The sequence below is a fragment of the Aquarana catesbeiana genome, linkage group LG01, assembly GCF_042186555.1.
Source record: "Aquarana catesbeiana isolate 2022-GZ linkage group LG01, ASM4218655v1, whole genome shotgun sequence".
NCBI classification, from domain to species: domain Eukaryota; kingdom Metazoa; phylum Chordata; class Amphibia; order Anura; family Ranidae; genus Aquarana; species Aquarana catesbeiana.
This window is the reverse complement of record NC_133324.1, coordinates 991518505-991539488: the sequence shown is the minus strand read 5'-3', so window position 1 is coordinate 991539488 and position 20984 is coordinate 991518505. Positions and strand designations below refer to the sequence as shown.

Genomic DNA, 20984 nt, shown 5'->3' with positions numbered 1-20984 from the left:
TGGTGTTGGGGTACAGAGGGGTGATCAGAGGATTGTTGTAGTGAGGAGTCTGGTGTTGGGGTACAGAGGGGTGATCAGAGGATTGTTGTAGTGGGGAGTCTGGTGTTGGGGTACTGAGGGGTGATCAGAGGATTGTTGTAGTGGGGAGTCTGGTGTTGGGGTACAGAGGGGTGATCAGAGGATTTTTGTAGTGAGGGGTCTGGTGTTGGGGTACAGAGGGGTGATCAGAGGATTGTTGTAGTGGGAGGTCTGGTGTTGGGGTACAGAGGGGTGATCAGAGGATTGTTGTAGTGGGGGGTCTGGTGTTGGGGTACAGAGGGGTGATCAGAGGATTGTTGTAGTGGGAGGTCTGGTGTTGGGGTACTGAGGGGTGATCAGAGGATTGTTGGGGTACAGAGGGGTGATCAGAGGATTGTTGTAGTGGGGAGTCTGGTGTTGGGGTACAGAGGGGTGATCAGAGGATTTTTGTAGTGAGGGGTCTGGTGTTGGGGTACAGAGGGGTGATCAGAGGATTGTTGTAGTGGGGTGTCTGGTGTTGGGGTACAGAGGGTTGATCAGAGGATTGTTGTAGTGAGGGGTCTGGTGTTGGGGTACAGAGAGGTGATCAGAGGATTGTTGGGGTACAGAGAGGTGATCAGAGGATTGTTGTAGTGGGGAGTCTGGTGTTGGGGTACAGAGGGGTGATCAGAGGATTGTTGTAGTGAGGAGTCTGGTGTTGGGGTACAGAGGGGTGATCAGAGGATTGTTGGGGTACAGAGGGGTGATCAGAGGATTGTTGTAGTGAGGAGTCTGGTGTTGGGGTACAGAGGGGTGATCAGAGGATTGTTGGGGTACAGAGGGGTGATCAGAGGATTGTTGTAGTGAGGAGTCTGGTGTTGGGGTACAGAGAGGTGATCAGAGGATTGTTGTAGTGGGGAGTCTGGTGTTGGGGTACAGAGGGGTGATCAGAGGATTGTTGTAGTGGGGAGTCTGGTGTTGGGGTACAGAGGGGTGATCAGAGGATTGTTGTAGTGGGGAGTCTGGTGTTGGGGTACAGAGGGGTGATCAGAGGATTGTTGTAGTGAGGAGTCTGGTGTTGGGGTACAGAGGGGTGATCAGAGGATTGTTGGGGTACAGAGGGGTGATCAGAGGATTGTTGTAGTGGGAGGTCTGGTGTTGGGGTACAGAGGGGTGATCAGAGGATTGTTGTAGTGGGGAGTCTGGTGTTGGGGTACAGAGGGGTGATCAGAGGATTGTTGTAGTGAGGAGTCTGGTGTTGGGGTACAGAGGGGTGATCAGAGGATTGTTGGGGTACAGAGGGGTGATCAGAGGATTGTTGTAGTGGGAGGTCTGGTGTTGGGGTACAGAGGGGTGATCAGAGGATTGTTGTAGTGGGGAGTCTGGTGTTGGGGTACAGAGGGGTGATCAGAGGATTGTTGTAGTGGGGTGTCTGGTGTTGGGGTACAGAGGGGTGATCAGAGGATTGTTGTAGTGAGGAGTCTGGTGTTGGGGTACAGAGGGGTGATCAGAGGATTGTTGGGGTACAGAGAGGTGATCAGAGGATTGTTGTAGTGGGGAGTCTGGTGTTGGGGTACAGAGGGGTGATCAGAGGATTGTTGTAGTGAGGAGTCTGGTGTTGGGGTACAGAGGGTTGATCAGAGGATTGTTGTAGTGAGGGGTCTGGTGTTGGGGTACAGAGAGGTGATCAGAGGATTGTTGGGGTACAGAGAGGTGATCAGAGGATTGTTGTAGTGGGGAGTCTGGTGTTGGGGTACAGAGGGGTGATCAGAGGATTGTTGTAGTGAGGAGTCTGGTGTTGGGGTACAGAGGGGTGATCAGAGGATTGTTGGGGTACAGAGGGGTGATCAGAGGATTGTTGTAGTGAGGAGTCTGGTGTTGGGGTACAGAGGGGTGATCAGAGGATTGTTGGGGTACAGAGAGGTGATCAGAGGATTGTTGTAGTGGGGAGTCTGGTGTTGGGGTACAGAGGGGTGATCAGAGGGTTGTTCTAGTGGGGAGTCTGGTGTTGGGGTACAGAGGGGTGATCAGAGGATTGTTGTAGTGAGGAGTCTGGTGTTGGGGTACAGAGGGGTGATCAGAGGATTGTTGTAGTGAGGAGTCTGGTGTTGGGGTACAGAGGGGTGATCAGAGGATTGTTGGGGTACAGAGGGGTGATCAGAGGATTGTTGTAGTGAGGAGTCTGGTGTTGGGGTACAGAGAGGTGATCAGTGGATTGTTGGGGTACAGAGGGGTGATCAGAGGATTGTTGTAGTGGGGAGTCTGGTGTTGGGGTACAGAGGGGTGATCAGAGGATTGTTGTAGTGAGGAGTCTGGTGTTGGGATACAGAGGAGTGATCAGAGGATTGTTGGGGTACAGAGGGGTGATCAGAGGATTGTTGTAGTGAGGAGTCTGGTGTTGGGGTACAGAGAGGTGATCAGAGGATTGTTGTAGTGGGGAGTCTGGTGTTGGGGTACAGAGGGTTGATCAGAGGATTGTTGTAGTGGGGAGTCTGGTGTTGGGGTACAGAGAGGTGATCAGAGGATTGTTGTAGTGAGGAGTCTGGTGTTGGGGTACAGAGGGGTGATCAGAGGATTGTTGGGGTACAGAGGGGTGATCAGAGGATTGTTGTAGTGGGGAGTCTGGTGTTGGGGTACAGAGGGGTGATCAGAGGATTGTTGTAGTGAGGAGTCTGGTATTGGGGTACAGAGGGGTGATCAGAGGATTGTTGTAGTGGGGGGTCTGGTGTTGGGGTACAGAGGGGTGATCAGAGGATTGTTGTAGTGAGGAGTCTGGTGTTGGGGTACAGAGGGGTGATCAGAGGATTGTTGTAGTGGGGGGTCTGGTGTTGGGGTACAGAGGGGTGATCAGAGGATTGTTGTAGTGGGGGGTCTGGTGTTGGGGTACAGAGGGGTGATCAGAGGATTGTTGTAGTGGGGGGTCTGGTGTTGGGGTACAGAGGGGTGATCAGAGGATTGTTGTAGTGGGGGGTCTGGTGTTGGGGTACAGAGGGGTGATCAGAGGATTGTTGTAGTGAGGAGTCTGGTATTGGGGTACAGAGGGGTGATCAGAGGATTGTTGGGGTACAGAGGGGTGATCAGAGGATTGTTGTGTTGGGGTACAGAGGGGTGATCAGAGGATTGTTGTAGTGAGGAGTCTGGTGTTGGGGTACAGAGGGGTGATCAGAGGATTGTTGTAGTGAGGAGTCTGGTGTTGGGGTACAGAGGGGTGATCAGAGGATTGTTGTAGTGAGGAGTCTGGTGTTGGGGTACAGAGGGTTGATCAGAGGATTGTTGGGGTACAGAGGGGTGATCAGAGGATTCTTGTAGTGAGGAGTCTGGTGTTGGGGTACAGAGGGGTGATCAGAGGATTGTTGTAGTGGGAAGTCTGGTGTTGGGGTACAGAGGGGTGATCAGAGGATTGTTGTAGTGAGGAGTCTGGTGTTGGGGTACAGAGGGTTGATCAGAGGATTGTTGGGGTACAGAGGGGTGATCAGAGGATTGTTGTAGTGAGGAGTCTGGTGTTGGGGTACAGAGGGGTGATCAGAGGATTCTTGTAGTGAGGAGTCTGGTGTTGGGGTACAGAGGGGTGATCAGAGGATTGTTGTAGTGGGAAGTCTGGTGTTGGGGTACATATTCCAGGCCATTGTAAAAAAAAGTTTGTTTGGGGTCATATCATAAATTGGGGTTCCCCAGATTTCATTTCTTTGTGTGTTTACCCTAATATATTAGGGGATCGGATCTTCCTTTTATGTTATCTGGGTAATATGACGTCTTTTTTGGGGGGGGAGGAGATAGATGCTGAGTCTACCGGTGGTCAGTGAGGGGGAGGAGCACTGAGTATAGGGGAGGTCAGCGAGGGGGAGGGGCAACAAGTCTCTAAGATTGAAATAATATAATTCCTGGTGATCCTGCAATGGAGGTCCTTCAGGCACTTCCTTTTGTAGGGTGACAATGCTGTGTCTATCTCCAGTTGTCCTCCTGTGTTGTCACCCTGGTGGGGGTGGAGATCTCCTCTGAATGTTCCGGACACCCCCAGATCTTTCCTTCCTCAGGATTTGGTTCTGTTCAGCCAGAGTTGTGATTTACATTTGTGTCCCTCACATTGCTCTTTGTATCCCCCAACCCCCTCTCATCTGTAATCCCTCCCCTCGTCTGAAATCCCTCCCCTCTAAAATGGCAGACTCTATACACGTGTCATACCATGCTATAGTTTTTTCCCTCTAATATTGCTGCCCGTCCCCTGAGGGTTTTTATTTTGTAGTGTGGATACATTTGATGTCGTTTTCTTCTTCTTCTCTTTGTCCAGAATTCCCTTCTAATACAAGTTTGCATCTTTCCTGCAGGTATCTGATACGTACAGCTCTCAGCCAATCAGATCTCTTCCTCCGCACATATTTGCTGTGGCCGATCGTGCGTACCGGAATCTACAAGCCAATCCGACGAGCACCTCTGGGAATCAGACTATTGTAATCAGGTGATCGGAGTTCCCCTTTATTCTATATGTAATGTGATAGCAGGGTCACCAATCCTCAACCCCCCCCCCCCCCCTTTCTGGGACAGGGACTACAAGGGAGAACTTCTCCCCTCCTGGACGGGACTACGAGGGAGGACTTCTCCCCTCCGGGACGGGACTACGAGGGAGAACTTCTCCCCTCCGGGATGGGACTACGAGGGAGAACTTCTCCCCTCCGGGATGGGACTACGAGGGAGAACTTCTCCCCTCCGGGATGGGACTACGAGGGAGAACTTCTCCCCTCCGGGATGGGACTACGAGGGAGGACTTCTCCCCTCCGGGACGGGACTACGAGGGAGGACTTCTCCCCTCCGGGACGGGACTACGAGGGAGGACTTCTCCCCTCCGGGACGGGACTACAAGGGAGGACTTCTCCCCTCCGGGACGGGACTACGAGGGAGGACTTCTCCCCTCCAGGACGGGACTACGAGGGAGGACTTCTCCCCTCCGGCATGGGGCTACGAGGGAGGACTTCTCCCCTCCTGGACTGGACTACGAGGGAGGACTTCTCCCCTCCGGGACTACGAGGGAGGACTTCTCCCCTCTGGGCAGGAGCTACGATGGAGGATGCTCCCAGTGATGTAGGAACCATGTCTCCTCGTTGGAGATGATGCTCCCGGTGATGTAGGGACCATGTCGCCTCGTTGGAGATGATGCTCCCGGTGATGTAGGGACCATGTCTCCTCGTTGGAGATGATGCTCCCGGTGATGTAGGGACCATGTCGCCTCGTTGGAGATGATGCTCCCGGTGATGTAGGGACCATGTCGCCTCGTTGGAGATGATGCTCCCGGTGATGTAGGGACCATGTCGCCTCGTTGGAGATGATGCTCCCGGTGATGTAGGGACCATGTCGCCTCGTTGGAGATGATGCTCCCGGTGATGTAGGGACCATGTCGCCTCGTTGGAGATGATGCTCCCGGTGATGTAGGGACCATGTCTCCTCGTTGGAGATGATGCTCCCGGTGATGTAGGGACCATGTCGCCTCGTTGGAGATGATGCTCCCGGTGATGTAGGGACCATGTCGCCTCGTTGGAGATGATGCTCCCGGTGATGTAGGGACCATGTCGCCTCGTTGGAGATGATGCTCCCGGTGATGTAGGGACCATGTCGCCTCGTTGGAGATGATGCTCCCGGTGATGTAGGGACCATGTCGCCTCGTTGGAGATGATGCTCCCGGTGATGTAGGGACCATGTCGCCTCGTTGGAGATGATGCTCCCGGTGATGTAGGGACCATGTCGCCTCGTCGGAGAGGATGATTTAGGGACGCTCCCGGTGCCTGTCTCAGTGACATTCCTGGAACGTCATATCCCATACCACCATCATTAGATTTAATTCTCTGTGCAGAGATCCCACAGATTACAGGAGCAGGGGGATAAGGAATAGGGAAAATCTATCTACAATCTGAGTACAGTTGCCATGGTTGACAGAAATGTTAAATTGGAAAGCTTTGGCTATTGGATATTCAGAATGTTTGGGTCCTGAGTGTCAATGATTAATAAAACTGGAGTGTTCTTTTAAAATGTTGTGCTTGGTAAAGTTCGAGTTCTGAAAGCCCCACCCAGTCCTGACTCAGTCAATCAGGTTTGTGTGAATCGAATTTCCTTGTGTTTTCAGTGGTGACAGCGGAGCGGGTAAGACTGAGAGCACCAAACTCCTCCTCCGCCATCTGGTGAGACGGAGCCGCGGAAACAGCCAACTATGCCAGCAGATCCTGCAGGTACATTACCCCCGGGGGTATGGTGGGAAGAAGGGGGCGCTGTACATGATCCATGAAGTGTAGAGAATGAGGGAGGTGTGGTGTACAATCTATGGAGTATAGAAGAGGAAGGGGGTGCCCTGTACGATCCATGGAGTATAGAGGAGAAAGGGGGTGCCCTGTACGATCCATGGAGTATAGAGGAGGAAGGGGGTGCCCTGTACGATCCATGGAGTATAGAGGAGGAAGGGGGTGCCCTGTACGATCCATGGAGTATAGAGGAGGAAGGGGGTGCCCTGTACGATCCATGGAGTATAGAGGAGGAAGGGGGTGCCCTGTACGATCCATGGAGTATAGAGGAGGAAGGGGGTGCCCTGTACGATCCATGGAGTATAGAGGAGGAAGGGGGTGCCCTGTACGATCCATGGAGTATAGAGGAGGAAGGGGGTGCCCTGTACGATCCATGGAGTATAGAGGAGGAAGGGGGTGCCCTGTACGATCCATGGAGTATAGAGGAGGAAGGGGGTGCCCTGTACGATCCATGGAGTATAGAGGAGGAAGGGGGTGCCCTGTACGATCCATGGAGTATAGAGGAGGAAGGGGGTGCCCTGTACGATCCATGGAGTATAGAGGAGGAAGGGGGTGCCCTGTACGATCCATGGAGTATAGAGGAGGAAGGGGGTGCCCTGTACGATCCATGGAGTATAGAGGAGGAAGGGGGTGCCCTGTACGATCCATGGAGTATAGAGGAGGAAGGGGGTGCCCTGTACGATCCATGGAGTATAGAGGAGGAAGGGGGTGCCCTGTACGATCCATGGAGTATAGAGGAGGAAGGGGGTGCCCTGTACGATCCATGGAGTATAGAGGAGGAAGGGGGTGCCCTGTACGATCCATGGAGTATAGAGGAGGAAGGGGGTGCCCTGTACGATCCATGGAGTATAGAGGAGGAAGGGGGTGCCCTGTACGATCCATGGAGTATAGAGGAGGAAGGGGGTGCCCTGTACGATCCATGGAGTATAGAGGAGTACGGGGGTGCCCTGTACAATCCATGGAGTGTAGAGGAGGAGGGAGGTGTGGTGTACAATCCATGGAGTGTAGAGGAGGAGGGGGGCGCTGTAACGGAACGTCCCACACTCAGCTTGAGTGCTTCCATCATATACCACTTCCTGCAGTCTGAATATAGAGATTAGATTATATAGCCGCATATTGCAACCAAGAACTAGTCAGGACTTGTTTGGCTGCAGAGCTGGAACTGTTTATTTGAACAAGAATACAGGCTTTTATACACTTGAGAAGGAGGTTCCCCTTTCTGATCATATTACCCTAACATTACAACTGTAACCAGAAATATAAATTAACATGAGCTAATTGACTAATCATTTAACCAGAGTTGGTGACTCGGGTTTTACCTGCCAGGTCAGACTTGCCATCTTCTAGCCCACAAACTACAATACACATTATCATAAGTATAAACACAGAACACCTTCACACAATAGCAGACCTACTTACAATAAACACATTATGGCATCGGCCCCAGACAGGTGGCTTGCTGATGACATCAGCATCTGCTATGAGTCCCACACTGGCAGAGACCATCATGGCCTCCTTAATAATGTCCTTTTGCATTACATAACAGAATATCTTCCTAAATGCTTGTAGCTCCCCCAAATGCCAGGGCCCATAGTCAGTAGGCAAGAGGCTAGCATTCAGCCCTCTCAAAAAGCCTCTGTCCCGGGTGAGTCTGTCACATTTCTCCCTCATTAAAAGTCGACTAACAAGGTCCCAGACCTCCACCTGGTCTGGACATGCGTTAGTCGGGCAGAGTGAACTCACATAATCCGCATGATCTCCATTCTTGGCTGCAAGGAATAGTTGACCTCAGTAGGTGTGGGGAAGAGGTCATTGACTCTCTGTCTGGCTGCCAGCGCTTTAGCTGGGTGGTTTTTAACATTCCAGGGCTCGGTCTGCTGGGCAGTGGGGCCGATTGCCCCAGCTTCCTGAAGCTGTAGAGACACTATAGGTGCTAGGCAGAGCCACGCTCTGCCCTGTTGCCAGCAATTTTAACTGGGAGTAGAAGCTTCACTACATCAGCTTGTTGCTGGAAAGAGGGGCTGACTGCCCTGGCTCCCTGGGACTCCACAGTTGTCGCTGGTGCTGGGCAGAGGTTGGTAGCACTATGCCCTGTTGCCAGCAATTCAGCTGTGAGTGAAAGCATTAGTCCTGGGCTCGGTCAGCTGGGCAGTGGGGCCGATTGCCCCAGCTTCCTGAAGCTGTGGAGGCACTGTAGGTGTTAGGGAGAGGCCAGCAGCACTCTGCCCGGTTTCCAGCCCTTCTGCTGGGTTGATATCAGTGGAGACCGCAGTCCCATCCACCAACACCAGCTCAAGCTGCAGTTGTGAGGTTGCCGATTGCATTACCTCCCTGGATCTCCTGCTGAGTTGATTGTTGTGTGCAGAGGCCAGTAGTGTTCTGCCCTGTTAGCACTTCAGCTCTCACATCATCTGCTCCGGCTAACTGTTGAGGAGGGAAGACGACAACCTCCTCTCCCTTCCCCCCCTGGATCCTGATCTGCTCTTCGGCAGTGGTCACCACTTCCTCACCCTGGGCCTCCAGAACTGCTGTGGGTGTGGGGCAGAGGTCTTGGACCCTCTGTCCAGTTGCCAGTGCTTCAGCTGGAGAAGTTTCTTGTAACTCCACAGATGCTGCTGGCAGGAAATCCCATGTCCATGTCACTGTTGTGGGAGAAAGGCCGACTGCCTCTTCTCTCGGGAAGCCTGAAGCTACTGTTGGTGCTGGGCAGAGCTCAGTGATGTCTGGCCCTGATGCCAACTCTTCTGCTGGAGGCTCACCTGGTTGTTATTCCTCAGTAGAAAAGTCAATTTAAGTCTTAGTCTCTAGTCTCTGGAACTGCAACGTCCAAACACTCAGCCCGTTGGCAAGAGCACCTAAAAGCCACACAAAAGGGGCACAAATCTGTCCCTCCTCCTCTTTACCCACTTCAGTCTACCCCTGAGATACCGAGACATTACATTTCAGCAGCCTCCACTGACAGGGATGATGGTAGAGCACACCGTGTCCCAAGTCCTAGCAGCACATCTGCCAGCAGCACACCACCAGCTGTAGATTGTAGCCAACACATTTCTCTGCCCCATCTGCTGCAGCAGAAAAAAATATGCAGTGCCTGCCACCCACATGCCCAGCGTCTAAATGCAAGCTTGTCAAACTGTTGGCTCTCCAACTTCTGCCTTTCAGCCTGGTGGATTCTGCCCCCTTCCGTGAATTCGCACAATGTGCTGTACCACAATGGCAGGGTCCGAGTCACTACTACTTTACACGTAAGCCCACTCCATCTCTCTACCATCACGTGGAAGGGAATGTTCTGGCATCTTTGGGCAAGACAGTCAGCCGTAAAATCCACCTTACTGCTGACACGTGGTCCATCATGCATGGGCAGGGACGATATATTTAGTTCACAGCACACTGGGTAACTCTGCTTGTAACTAGAAAGGATGCAGGACAGGGCTCGGTGCTGCAGCTTGTTGTGCCCCCACGTCTCCATACAGCTGGTGGTGATGATGCCAGACCTGTGAGCTCTACCTCCTCCTCCGCCACCTCCATGCCCTCCTCTGCAGAATTGTCCTATGAACATCAGGTACCCCCTAAGCATTCAAAGGGCTATTCCCAGAGTCAGGCTAAAAGGTGTCATGCAGTGCTTCAACTGGTGTGTTTAGGGGACAGGAACCACACCAGAGCAGAGATTCTTGCAGCTCTGCAAGGACAGGCCCAGAGGTGGTTCCCACCACGCCAGCTGGAGCCAGGAATGGTGATGTCCGATAATGGCTCAAACCTCCTGTCAGCCCTTAGACAGAGAAAGGCACATGTCCTCAATTTGGTGGTGCAGAGTTTCCTAAGTACGTACCCAGGGTTGCAAGGTATGCTAAAACAGGCCAGAAGAGTCTGTAGCCATTTCAGGCGGTCATACACAGCCAGTGCTCGGTTGGCTGAAATTCAGCGGGAATTCCACCTGCCGGTAAACCGCCTGATTTGTGACATGCCCACCAGGTGGAACTCAACTTTGGGAATGCTGCAGCGGCTATACATGCAGCAGAAGGCTGTCAACGAGTACCTGTGCGAATACGGCACAATGACAGGCTCAGGCCGCCTCGGCTTTTTTTCCCCACACCAATGGCTGATAATAAAGGATACATGCACTGTATTGTCACCATTTGAGGAGGCCACAAGGATGGTGAGCAGTGACAGTGCATGCATCAGTGACACAATTCCTGTTGTGTTCCTGCTGGAGCAGACTCTGCGTGGCATTATGGACAGGGCACTGGAGGCAGAGCAGCAGGAGGAAGAAGAGGACTTCCTTTCCTCTCAAGGCCCACTTTATCCAGACACCATCATTCCTATGTCACAGAACACACAGGAGGAGAAAGGGGAAGAGCATGAGGAGGATGATTCTTGCACTTTGATAGGCTTCAAAGAAGAGGAAGACATACGTCAATCTGTAAGCGATGGCTTTCCAACCCCAGGACCCTTGGGAGTAGTATGTGGCTGGGAGGAGGAAGTTCCAGATGCTGTCATCCTAAGTGACCCCGAGGAGTCTGCATCTCAAGCCTTCGCAAATTTGAGGCGCATGGGCAACCTCAAGCTTCAAAGCCTGCGAAAAGACCCAAGAATACGTGGCATAAAGGAGAAGGATGATTACTGGTTGGCAACCCTCCTTGACCACCGTTGTAAGGGGAAGGTCTCAGAACTCATCCCGTCCCCACAGATAGTGCAGAAGATAAAATCTCTTGAGGATACGTTAAAGAGGATTTTATTGAAAGTTTTTCCTGACTCCAGTAGGTTACAGTGTGGTGGAAAACTTAGTCTTTGAGTCTTCTGTCGGTCAAGAGAGGAGCGTTGGAGAAGGCGTCCGCCTAAGTGAGGCATTTCGGAATTTTTTTAGACCTCGCCGCCCAGGGCTGTCAGCTTCCACATACCCTTGGGCAGCGTCTGGTCATCACATGGTGGACGATTACCACGGGGCCAAAACAGAGATGGAGAGCTTTCCAGTCCACTGGCTTACTGGGTCATGAGAATAAACCACTGGCCAGAACTTGCCCAGTATGCTATTGAGTTGTTGGGCTGCCCTGCATCCAGCGTGCTTTCAGAACGGGCATTCAGTGCTGCAGGAGGTTTTGGTACTGATCATAGAACCCTTCTGTCCACAGACTCTGTGGACCGTTTGACTTTTATAAAAATGAATCAGTCCTTTAATTATCCAGACATAGACTGGGCGGAGGGAACCGCGCATTCATTTAAGGCTCGCCAGTTCCTTAATGTCTTGCAGGACAATTTTATGGGTCAGATGGTAGACGCACCAACTAGAAATAAAACATTACTAGATCTACTGATTACCAACAATACAGACCTGATCACGGATGTGGAAATACGGGGCAATTTAGGTAACAGCGATCAAAGGTCAATTAGTTTCAGTATAAATCACACAAATAGGAAACATGAAGGGAACACAAAGACACTGAATTTCAAAAGAGCCAACTTCCCTAAACTACAAACCTTGCTAAAAGGCATAAATTGGGATAAAATATTAGGAACAAAGAACAACCTTGAGCTTAGCAGAATCCTCGAGAGAATAGCCAGCTCCTTTTATTTATACTATAAACATGAATACCAAAGGAAGGTGGTGGCTTCAGAATCAGCCAATCAGACACTTGTATTCTTTCAAAAGAGCCAATCACACACACAAATGTATGTATTCAAATAAAAATATAGTAGTGACGTGTGCAGACGGTCATGTTCAGAGCAATGCGGCAAGTTCTTTGTGAGACACAAAGGACTCACAATTTGAATACGACTTACATGGCTCTGAACACGATCGTGTGCACATTCCCACTACTACCAATGACACGAGCCGTACTCTATCACGGCTCAGTGGGCCATAATTTTGCTTGGTTATGCTATGGTTCCCATGTACGCAGATCTGATTACTTAGGAGTTTAGATGCGGTCGCCTTGGAGTGGCCAGTCCCTTGGTGAGGCATAAAGGAACATCCCTAAAAGAGCAAACAGATCTGCCGTGTCCACGAGAAGGTTTCCGCAGCCAATGGTCTTCCACTAACGTCTGAATGTGTGAATACCCTCACATGGGCGTATTACAGCAAAACTGACACTGGGGGATATCTGACAACATACATTAATAAACATTTCCACAACAGTATATAAACAGTAAAAAAGGGAGGACAGACCATATTGGCCCCATAAAGAATGAGGAAGGACATCTGGTTACAAAGGATGGGGAGATGGCGAAGGTATTGAATTTATTCTTCTCCTCAGTCTTCACGAGTGAATCGGGGGGCTTCAGTAACCAAAACTGCAGTGTTTATCCTCATGACACAACACAGGAAGCACCTCCATGGTTAACAGAGGACAGAATTAAAATTAGACTTGAGAAACTTAACATTAATAAATCACCGGGACCAGATGGCTTGCATCCGAGGGTACTTGGGGAACTCCGTCAAGTACCGTATTTATCGGCGTATAACACGCACCCCAAGTTTAGGAGGGAAGTTTAAGGAAAAAAACTTACATCTAAATGCCCATCAATGCAGCCTTGTCAGTGTCCATCTGCAGCCTTGCCCAGCTGCTGATTATTTAAAATTGGCGCCGATCTCCACTGACTGTGAGCAGAGAGGAGCGAGCGCCGGTGAGATACACAAAGCCGAGTATACTCGGCTAGACTCGGCTCCTCTCGCAGTCCCGCCCCTGACTGTGAGTAGAGCCAAGAATAGCCGAGTATACTCGGCTTTGTGTATCTCACTGGCGCTCGCTCCTCTCTGCTCACAGTCAGTGGAGATCGACGGGGATCGGCGTATAACATGCACCCACGATTTTCCCCGATTTTAAGGGGAAAAAAGTGCGTGTTATACGCTGATAAATACGGTAATTGCCAGACCGTTGTTCCTAATTTTTACAGACAGTCTACTGACTGGAATGGTACCAGCTGATTGGAGAAAAGCCAATGTAGCACCAATATTTAAAAAGGGCCCAAAATACATCCCTGGGAATTACAGACCAGTTAGCCTAACATCAATAGTATGTAAACTCTTGGAGGGGATGATAAGGGACTATATACAAGATTTTAGTAATGAGAACGATATCATTAGCAGTAATCAGCATGGATTCATGAAGAATCGTTCTTGCCAAACCAATCTATTAACCTTCTATGAGGAGGTGAGTTGCCATCTAGATAAAGGAAGGCCCGTAGATGTGGTGTATCTGGATTTTACAAAAGCATTTGACACAGTTCCCCATAAACGTTTACTGTACAAAATAAGGTGCGTTGGCATGGACCATAGGGTGAGTACATGGATTGAAAACTGGCTACAAGGGCGTGTTCAGAGGGTGGTGATAAATGGGGAGTACTCGGAATGGTCAGGGGTGGGTAGTGGGGTCCCCCAGGGTTCTGTGCTGGGACCAATCCTATTTAATTTGTTCATAAATGATCTGGAGGATGGGATAAACAGTTCAATCTCTGTATTTGCAGACGATACTAAGCTAAGCAGGGCAATAACTTCTCCGCAGGATGTGGAAATCTTGCAAAAAGACCTGAACAAATGAATGGGGGAGGGGCAACTACATGGCAAATGAGGTTCAATGTAGAAAAATGTAAAATAATGTATTTGGGTGGTAAAAATCTGAAGTCAATCTATAGACTGGGGGGAGAACCTCTGGGGGAATCCAGGATGGAAAAGGACCTGGGGGTCCTAGTAGATGATAGGCTCAGCAATGACATGCAATGCCAAGCTGCTGCTAATAAAGCAAACAGAATATTGGCATTAAAAGGGGGATCAACTCCAGAGATAAAACGATAATTCTCCCGCTCTACAAGACTCTGGTCCGGCCGCACCTGGAGTATGCTGTCCAGTTCTGGGCACCAGTCCTCAGGAAGGATGTACTGGAAATGGAGCGAGTACAAAGAAGGGCAACAAAGCTAATAAAGGGTCTGGAGGATCTTAGTTATGAGGAAAGGTTGTGAGCTCTGAACTTATTCTCTCTGGAGAAGAGACGCTTGAGAGGGGATATGATTTCAATATACAAATACCGGACTGGTGACCCCACAATATATAAATACCGGACTGGTGACCCCACAATATATAAATATCGGACTGGTGACCCCACAATATATAAATACCGGACTGGTGACCCCACAATATATAAATACCGGACTGGTGACCCCACAATATATAAATACCGGACTGGTGACCCCACAATATACAAATACCGGACTGGTGACCCCACAATATACAAATACCGGACTGGTGACCCCACAATATACAAATACTGGACTGGTGACCCCACAATATACAAATACTGGGCTGGTGACCCCACAATATACAAATACCGGACTGGTGACCCCACAATATACAAATACTGGGCTGGTGACCCCACAATATACAAATACCGGACTGGTGACCCCACAATATACAAATACTGGACTGGTGACCCCACAATGGGGTGGAAACTTTTTCGCAGAAGAGAGTGTATCAAGAGTTGTGGCCACTCATTAAAATTAGAAGAAAGGAGGTTTGACCTTAACCGCCTCTCCGGCCAGCTGCTGTCTTTACATTGCGTCAGGTCGGCACAATCCCGCGGTCCGTCGTAGCTATACATCAGCTCCTTTAAGCGGGATAGCAGGCGCGCATGCTGCCGGAGGAGTGCGCACACGAGCCTGCTGCACAGCGGGGGTGCCAATGCTCATGACCACCGGCCACAAGAGATCGCGGCCACGAGAGGCAGAACACGGAAGTGTAAGAACACAAATCTCAGTTCTGTGAGGAGAGAGAGATTGTGTGTTCCTAATAGCTGGGAATCACGATCTGTCATCTCCTCTACTCAGTCCCCTCCCCCTTCAGTTAGAACACACACAGGGAACACATTTAACCCCTCGATCGCCCCCCAGTGTTAACCCCTTCCCTGCCAGTGACATTTTTACACTAATCAGTGCATTTTTATAGCTCTGATCGCTGTATAAATGTGAATAGTCCCAAAAATGTGTCAAAAGTGTCCGATGTGTCCGGCATAATGTCGCAGTCCCGATAAAAATCGCTGATCGCCGCCATTACTAATAAAAATGCCATAAATCTATCCCCAATTTTGTAGACAATATAACGTTTGCGCAAACCAATCAATATACACTTATTGTGATTTTTTTTTACCAAAAATATGTAGAAGAATACGTATCGGCCTAAACTGAGGAAAATATGTTTTTTAAAAAAAAATTGGGATATTTATTATAGCAAAAAGTAATAAATATTGTGTTTTTTTTCAAAATTGGCGCTTTTTTTTTTTGTTTATAGCGCAAAAAATAAAAAAGGCCGAGATGATCAAATATCACTAAAAGAAATTTCTATTTGTGGGGAAAAAAAGGACGTCAATTTTGTTTGGGTGCAATGTCGCACAACCGCGCAATTGTCAGTTAAAGCGATGCAGTGACGAATCGCAAATAATGGCCTGGTCAATCAGCAGCCAAATCTTCCGGGGCTGAAGTGGTTAAACTACGTAGAGGGTTCTTTACTGTAAGAGCGGCAAGGATGTGGAATTCCCTTCCACAGGCGGTGGTCTCAGCGGGATGTGGAATCTCTGCAGGACTTCGAGGCTGTCCAATCATTTCATCTGGAAGAATAGTTTTTGGTGTCGATTTCATGGGCACAATTAACACCCAAAGACCAATTTTTACACACCCGTTACTTCTATCCAAAGTCAAAGTGACACCAGAATGTAGGGGCGTGGCTAGGTCTACAAAAGATCGGGGGCTGGAGCCCATAGCAGCGTAGTAAAGAAAGTCATACACTTGGGCGGGGATACACATCTATATAATATACGTGTGTGTGTGTGTATATCCCCAGAGAGCCTCTCCCTTAAATCAGGGTCCCCAGAGAGCCCCCCCTTAAATCAGGGTCCCCAGAGAGCCCCCCCTTAAATCAGGGTCCCCAGAGAGCCTCCCCCTTAAATCAGGGTCCCCAGAGAGCCTCCCCCTTAAATCAGGGTCCCCAGAGAGCCTCCCCCTTAAATCAGGGTCCCCAGAGAGCCTCCCCCTTAAATCAGGGTCCCCAGAGAGCCTCCCCCTTAAATCAGGGTCCCCAGAGAGGCCCCCCCTTAAATCAGGGTCCCCAGAGAGCCTCCCCCTTAAATCAGAGTCCCTAGAGAGCCTCCCCCTTAAATCAGGGTCCCCAGAGAGCCCCCCCTTAAATCAGGGTCCCCAGAGAGCCTCCCCCTTAAATCAGGGTCCCCAGAGAGCCTCCCCCTTAAATCAGAGTCCCTAGAGAGCCTCCCCCTTAAATCAGGGTCCCCAGAGAGCCTCCCCCTTAAATCAGGGTCCCCAGAGAGCCTCCCCCTTAAATCAGGGTCCCCAGAGAGCCTCCCCCTTAAATCAGGGTCCCCAGAGAGCCTCCCCCTTAAATCAGGGTCCCCAGAGAGCCTCCCCCTTAAATCAGGGTCCCCAGAGAGCCTCCCCCTTAAATCAGGGTCCCCAGAGAGCCTCCCCCTTAAATCAGGGTCCCCAGAGAGCCTCCCCCTTAAATCAGGGTCCCCAGAGAGCCTCCCCCTTAAATCAGGGTCCCCAGAGAGCCTCCCCCTTAAATCAGGGTCCCCAGAGAGCCTCCCCCTTAAATCAGAGTCCCCAGAGAGCCTCCCCCTTAAATCAGGGTCCCCAGAGAGCCTCCCCCTTAAATCAGGGTCCCCAGAGAGCCTCCCCCTTAAATCAGGGTCCCCAGAGAGCCTCCCCCTTAAATCAGGGTCCCCAGAGAGGCCCCCAGAGAGCCTCCCCCTTAAATCAGGGTCCCCAGGGAGCCCCCCCTTAAATCAGGGTCCCCAGAGAGCCCCCCCTTACATCAGGGTCCCCAGAGAGGCCCCCAGAGAGCCTCCCCCTTAAATCAGGGTCCCCATAGAGCCTCCCCTTAAATCAGGGTCCCCAGAGAGCCTCCCCTCCCCTTGGGGACCCCTGCAGAGACTCGGGGCTATGGGCCCCAGATTCGGGGCTATAGCCCCAAAAGCCACCCCCTAGCGACGCCACTGCCAGAATGTATCCAAAAAAATCTCTCATCTTGTTCCCAGTGCACCACATTGTGGCCTCATCATACACAGTGGCTCCTCATCATACACAGTGGCTCCTCATCATACACAGTGGCTCCTCATCATACACACTGGATCCTCATCATACACACTGGCTCCTCATCATACACACTTCTGGCTCCTCCTCATACACACTTCTGGCTCCTCCTCATACACACTTCTGGCTCCTCCTCATACACACTTCTGGCTCCTCCTCATACACACTGGCTCCTTATCATACACACTTCTGGCTCCCCATCATACACACTTCTGGCTCCTTATCATACACACTTCTGGCTCCTCCTCATACACACTTCTGGCTCCTCCTCATACACACTTCTGGCTCCTCCTCATACACACTTCTGGCTCCTCCTCATACACACTTCTGGCTCCTCATCATACACACTTCTGGCTCCCCATCATACACACTTCTGACTCCTCATCATACACACCGGCTCCTCATCATACACACCGGCTCCTCATCATACACACCGGCTCCTCATCATACACACCGGCTCCTCATCATACACACCGGCTCCTCATCATACACACCGGCTCCTCATCATACACACCGGCTCCTCATCATACACACCGGCTCCTCATTATACACACCGGCTCCTCATCATACACACCGGCTCCTCATCATACACACCGGCTCCTCATCATACACACCGGCTCCTCATCATACACACCGGCTCCTCATCATACACACCGGCTCCTCATCATACACACCGGCTCCTCATCATACACACCGGCTCCTCATTATACACACCGGCTCCTCATCATACACACCGGCTCCTCATCATACACACCGGCTCCTCATCATACACACCGGCTCCTCATCATACACACCGGCTCCTCATCATACACACCGGCTCCTCATCATACACACCGGCTCCTCATCATACACACCGGCTCCTCATCATACACACTGGATCCTCATCATACACACTGGATCCTCATCATACACACTGGATCCTCATCATACTCACCGGCTCCTCATCATACACACTGGCTCCTCATTATACACACCGACTCCTCATCATACACATTGGCTCCTCATTATACACACTTCTGGCTCCCCAGATGTTTCTGAGCAGAATAAAAGCAGCTTGCAGGGAAAACGTCATTTTTTTTGGCCTTATAAATACAATTATTGCAGCAGGTTCTAGAGATGGGACAGATGCGCCACTTTACAGGTAGACTAAGGGGACCCCCAGGCACTATATTGGAAGGAATTTTTCTTTTTTATACTTTCGAATTAAAAAAATCAACAAATCAATAAATCAATAAATCAACAAATCAATAAATCAACAAATCAATAAATCAATAAATCACTGCTCATTTAAAAGTGAAGTTTTTCCCAAACTTTTCTTTTTTATTGATACATTTTTGGATACATGCTGGATTCACAGTCCAGGGACCTCGGCTATGGAATACTCTTCCAGGGACCTCGTCTATGGAATGCTCTTCCAGGGACCTCGGCTATGGAATGCTCTTCCAGGGACCTTGTCTATGGAATGCTCTTCCAGGGACCTCTGCTATGGAATACTCTTCCAGGGACCTCGGCTATGGAATGCTCTTCCAGGGACCTTGTCTATGGAATGCTCTTCCAGGGACCTCGGCTATGGAATACTCTTCCAGGGACCTCGTCTATGGAATGCTCTTCCAGGGACCTCGTCTATGGAATGCTCTTCCAGGGACCTCTGCTATGGAATACTCTTCCAGGGACCTCGTCTATGGAATACTCTTCCAGGGACCTCGTCTATGGAATACTCTTCCAGGGACCTCGTCTATGGAATACTCTTCCAGGGACCTCGGCTATGGAATGCTCTTCCAGGGACCTCGGCTATGGAATGCTCTTCCAGGGACCTCGGCTATGGAATGCTCTTCCGGGGACCTCTGCTATGGAATGCTCTTCCGGGGACCTCGGCTATGGAATGCTCTTCCAGGGACCTCGGCTATGGAATGCTCTTCCAGGGACCTCGGCTATGGAATGCTCTTCCAGGGACCTCGGCTATGGAATGCTCTTCCAGGGACCTCGGCTATGGAATGCTCTTCCAGGGACCTCGGCTATGGAATGCTCTTCCAGGGACCTCGGCTATGGAATACTCTTCCAGGGACCTCTGCTATGAAATGCTCTTCCAGGGACCTCTGCTATGAAATGCTCTTCCAGGGACCTCGGCTATGGAATACTCTTCCAGGGACCTCGGCTATGGAATACTCTTCCGACTCACATCCGCATGGAAGAAAACCATCAGGCCTTCAGGAAAAAACTCAAAACCTTCCTCTTCTAAGAAGCTGCTCAACACTAAACGCATTTAGCGCCTTGAGGCGATTCAGTTCTCATTTGTAGCGCTTTACAAATCATTCATTCATTCGTTCATTCATTCATTCATACATGTCCCCCAGGGCAGGACCCGGACCCCTATAACCACTGTATGCCCAATTACTTGCATATTAGCCTTCAAAATGGGCACTTTTGATATTTGACGTTCGGGTCCTATTGACTTTAATGGGGTTCGTTTTTTGGGTCTAAACTTTCGCGGTGTTCAAAAGTTCAGGTGCAAACCGAACACAGGGGTCCGTTCGGCCCATCCCTAATTACAACCAAGAACTAGGCAGGACTTGTTTGACTGCAAAGCTGGAAATCTTTATTTGAACAAGAATACAGATTTTTATACACTTGAGAAGGAGGTTCCCCCTTCTGATCATATTACCCCAACAATACAAACTGTAACCAGAAACATAAATGAACATGAGCTAATTGACTAGTCATTTACCCAGCCTAGGGACTCAGAGATATGACCTTTCAGGTCAGACTTGTCGTCTTCTAGCTCAGAAGACACAATACACATTATTATAAACATTGTGAAAAAAGGCAAGAAGCGCCAATCTGAGTGCAGTATCATTAAAAACTTTAATAGGGTTATATAAAAGAACAACAGCCAAATGGCTACTCACAAAGATGGGGTTAATAAAAGCAAGGACAAAAGGTGGGTCCAGGGACGTCCTCCTCAGATGTTGAAAAAGTGCATGGTACAGGTTCACGTGGAGGCGCTCTCAGCGTTGTGATGTGCGGGTGGTCCGTGGGGTCCCTGCTGGGTGCTGGGCTGCAATAACGATGGAAGTGTCCTCAAGGAGAGCCGGCATCTAAACGGACATTAGGAGGAGCCAGAGCCAGAGCCGTTGCAGTGGACCAGAACCGGAAGAAGACAGGCGTGGAGCGCAAACACTGATCCAGGAGCCAGACAGCGGAAGTGACGTGTGGACGTGTCAGATGACGCGTTTCAATGCTTCCGCATTTTCTTCAGATCTGATAGGCTGATGCAACAAGCGTCCTTTATATGGGAGCTGTGGAATCAGTTACTAAGCAACAAATGAAAACGAACACAACATACTGAGTGCGATGGAAATGAGATAAAGGAATTGAGTTCAAAACACCAGGAGAATGTAAGAATGAAATATAAGAGGATAGAAGAAAAAAAAGAAAAAAAGGGATATTTAAATAAAAAAGGGAAAAAAGAATATATATCGAAAAATAATAATAAAAATGAAATAATAATAGTGAAAGATGAGAAAATATATATGTGAAAAAGTGTATATATATAAATAATATTAAAAAATATATAAAATATATATATAAAAAAGGAAAAAGAAAAAAGAAAAAGAGAGA

General features: G+C 49.9%; 1 protein-coding gene across 1 annotated transcript in view; it reads left to right on the top strand.

Moving 5' to 3' along the window:
• LOC141124070 (myosin-IIIb-like) overlaps window positions 1-20984 on the top strand; it is a 137372-nt gene that overhangs the window by 46126 nt on the left and 70262 nt on the right. Inside the window, exons 3-4 of the mRNA XM_073612173.1 lie at window positions 4323-4453; window positions 6110-6212. Coding sequence (XP_073468274.1) covers window positions 4323-4453; window positions 6110-6212 — 234 coding nt within the window. The remainder of the gene's footprint in view (window positions 1-4322; window positions 4454-6109; window positions 6213-20984) is intronic.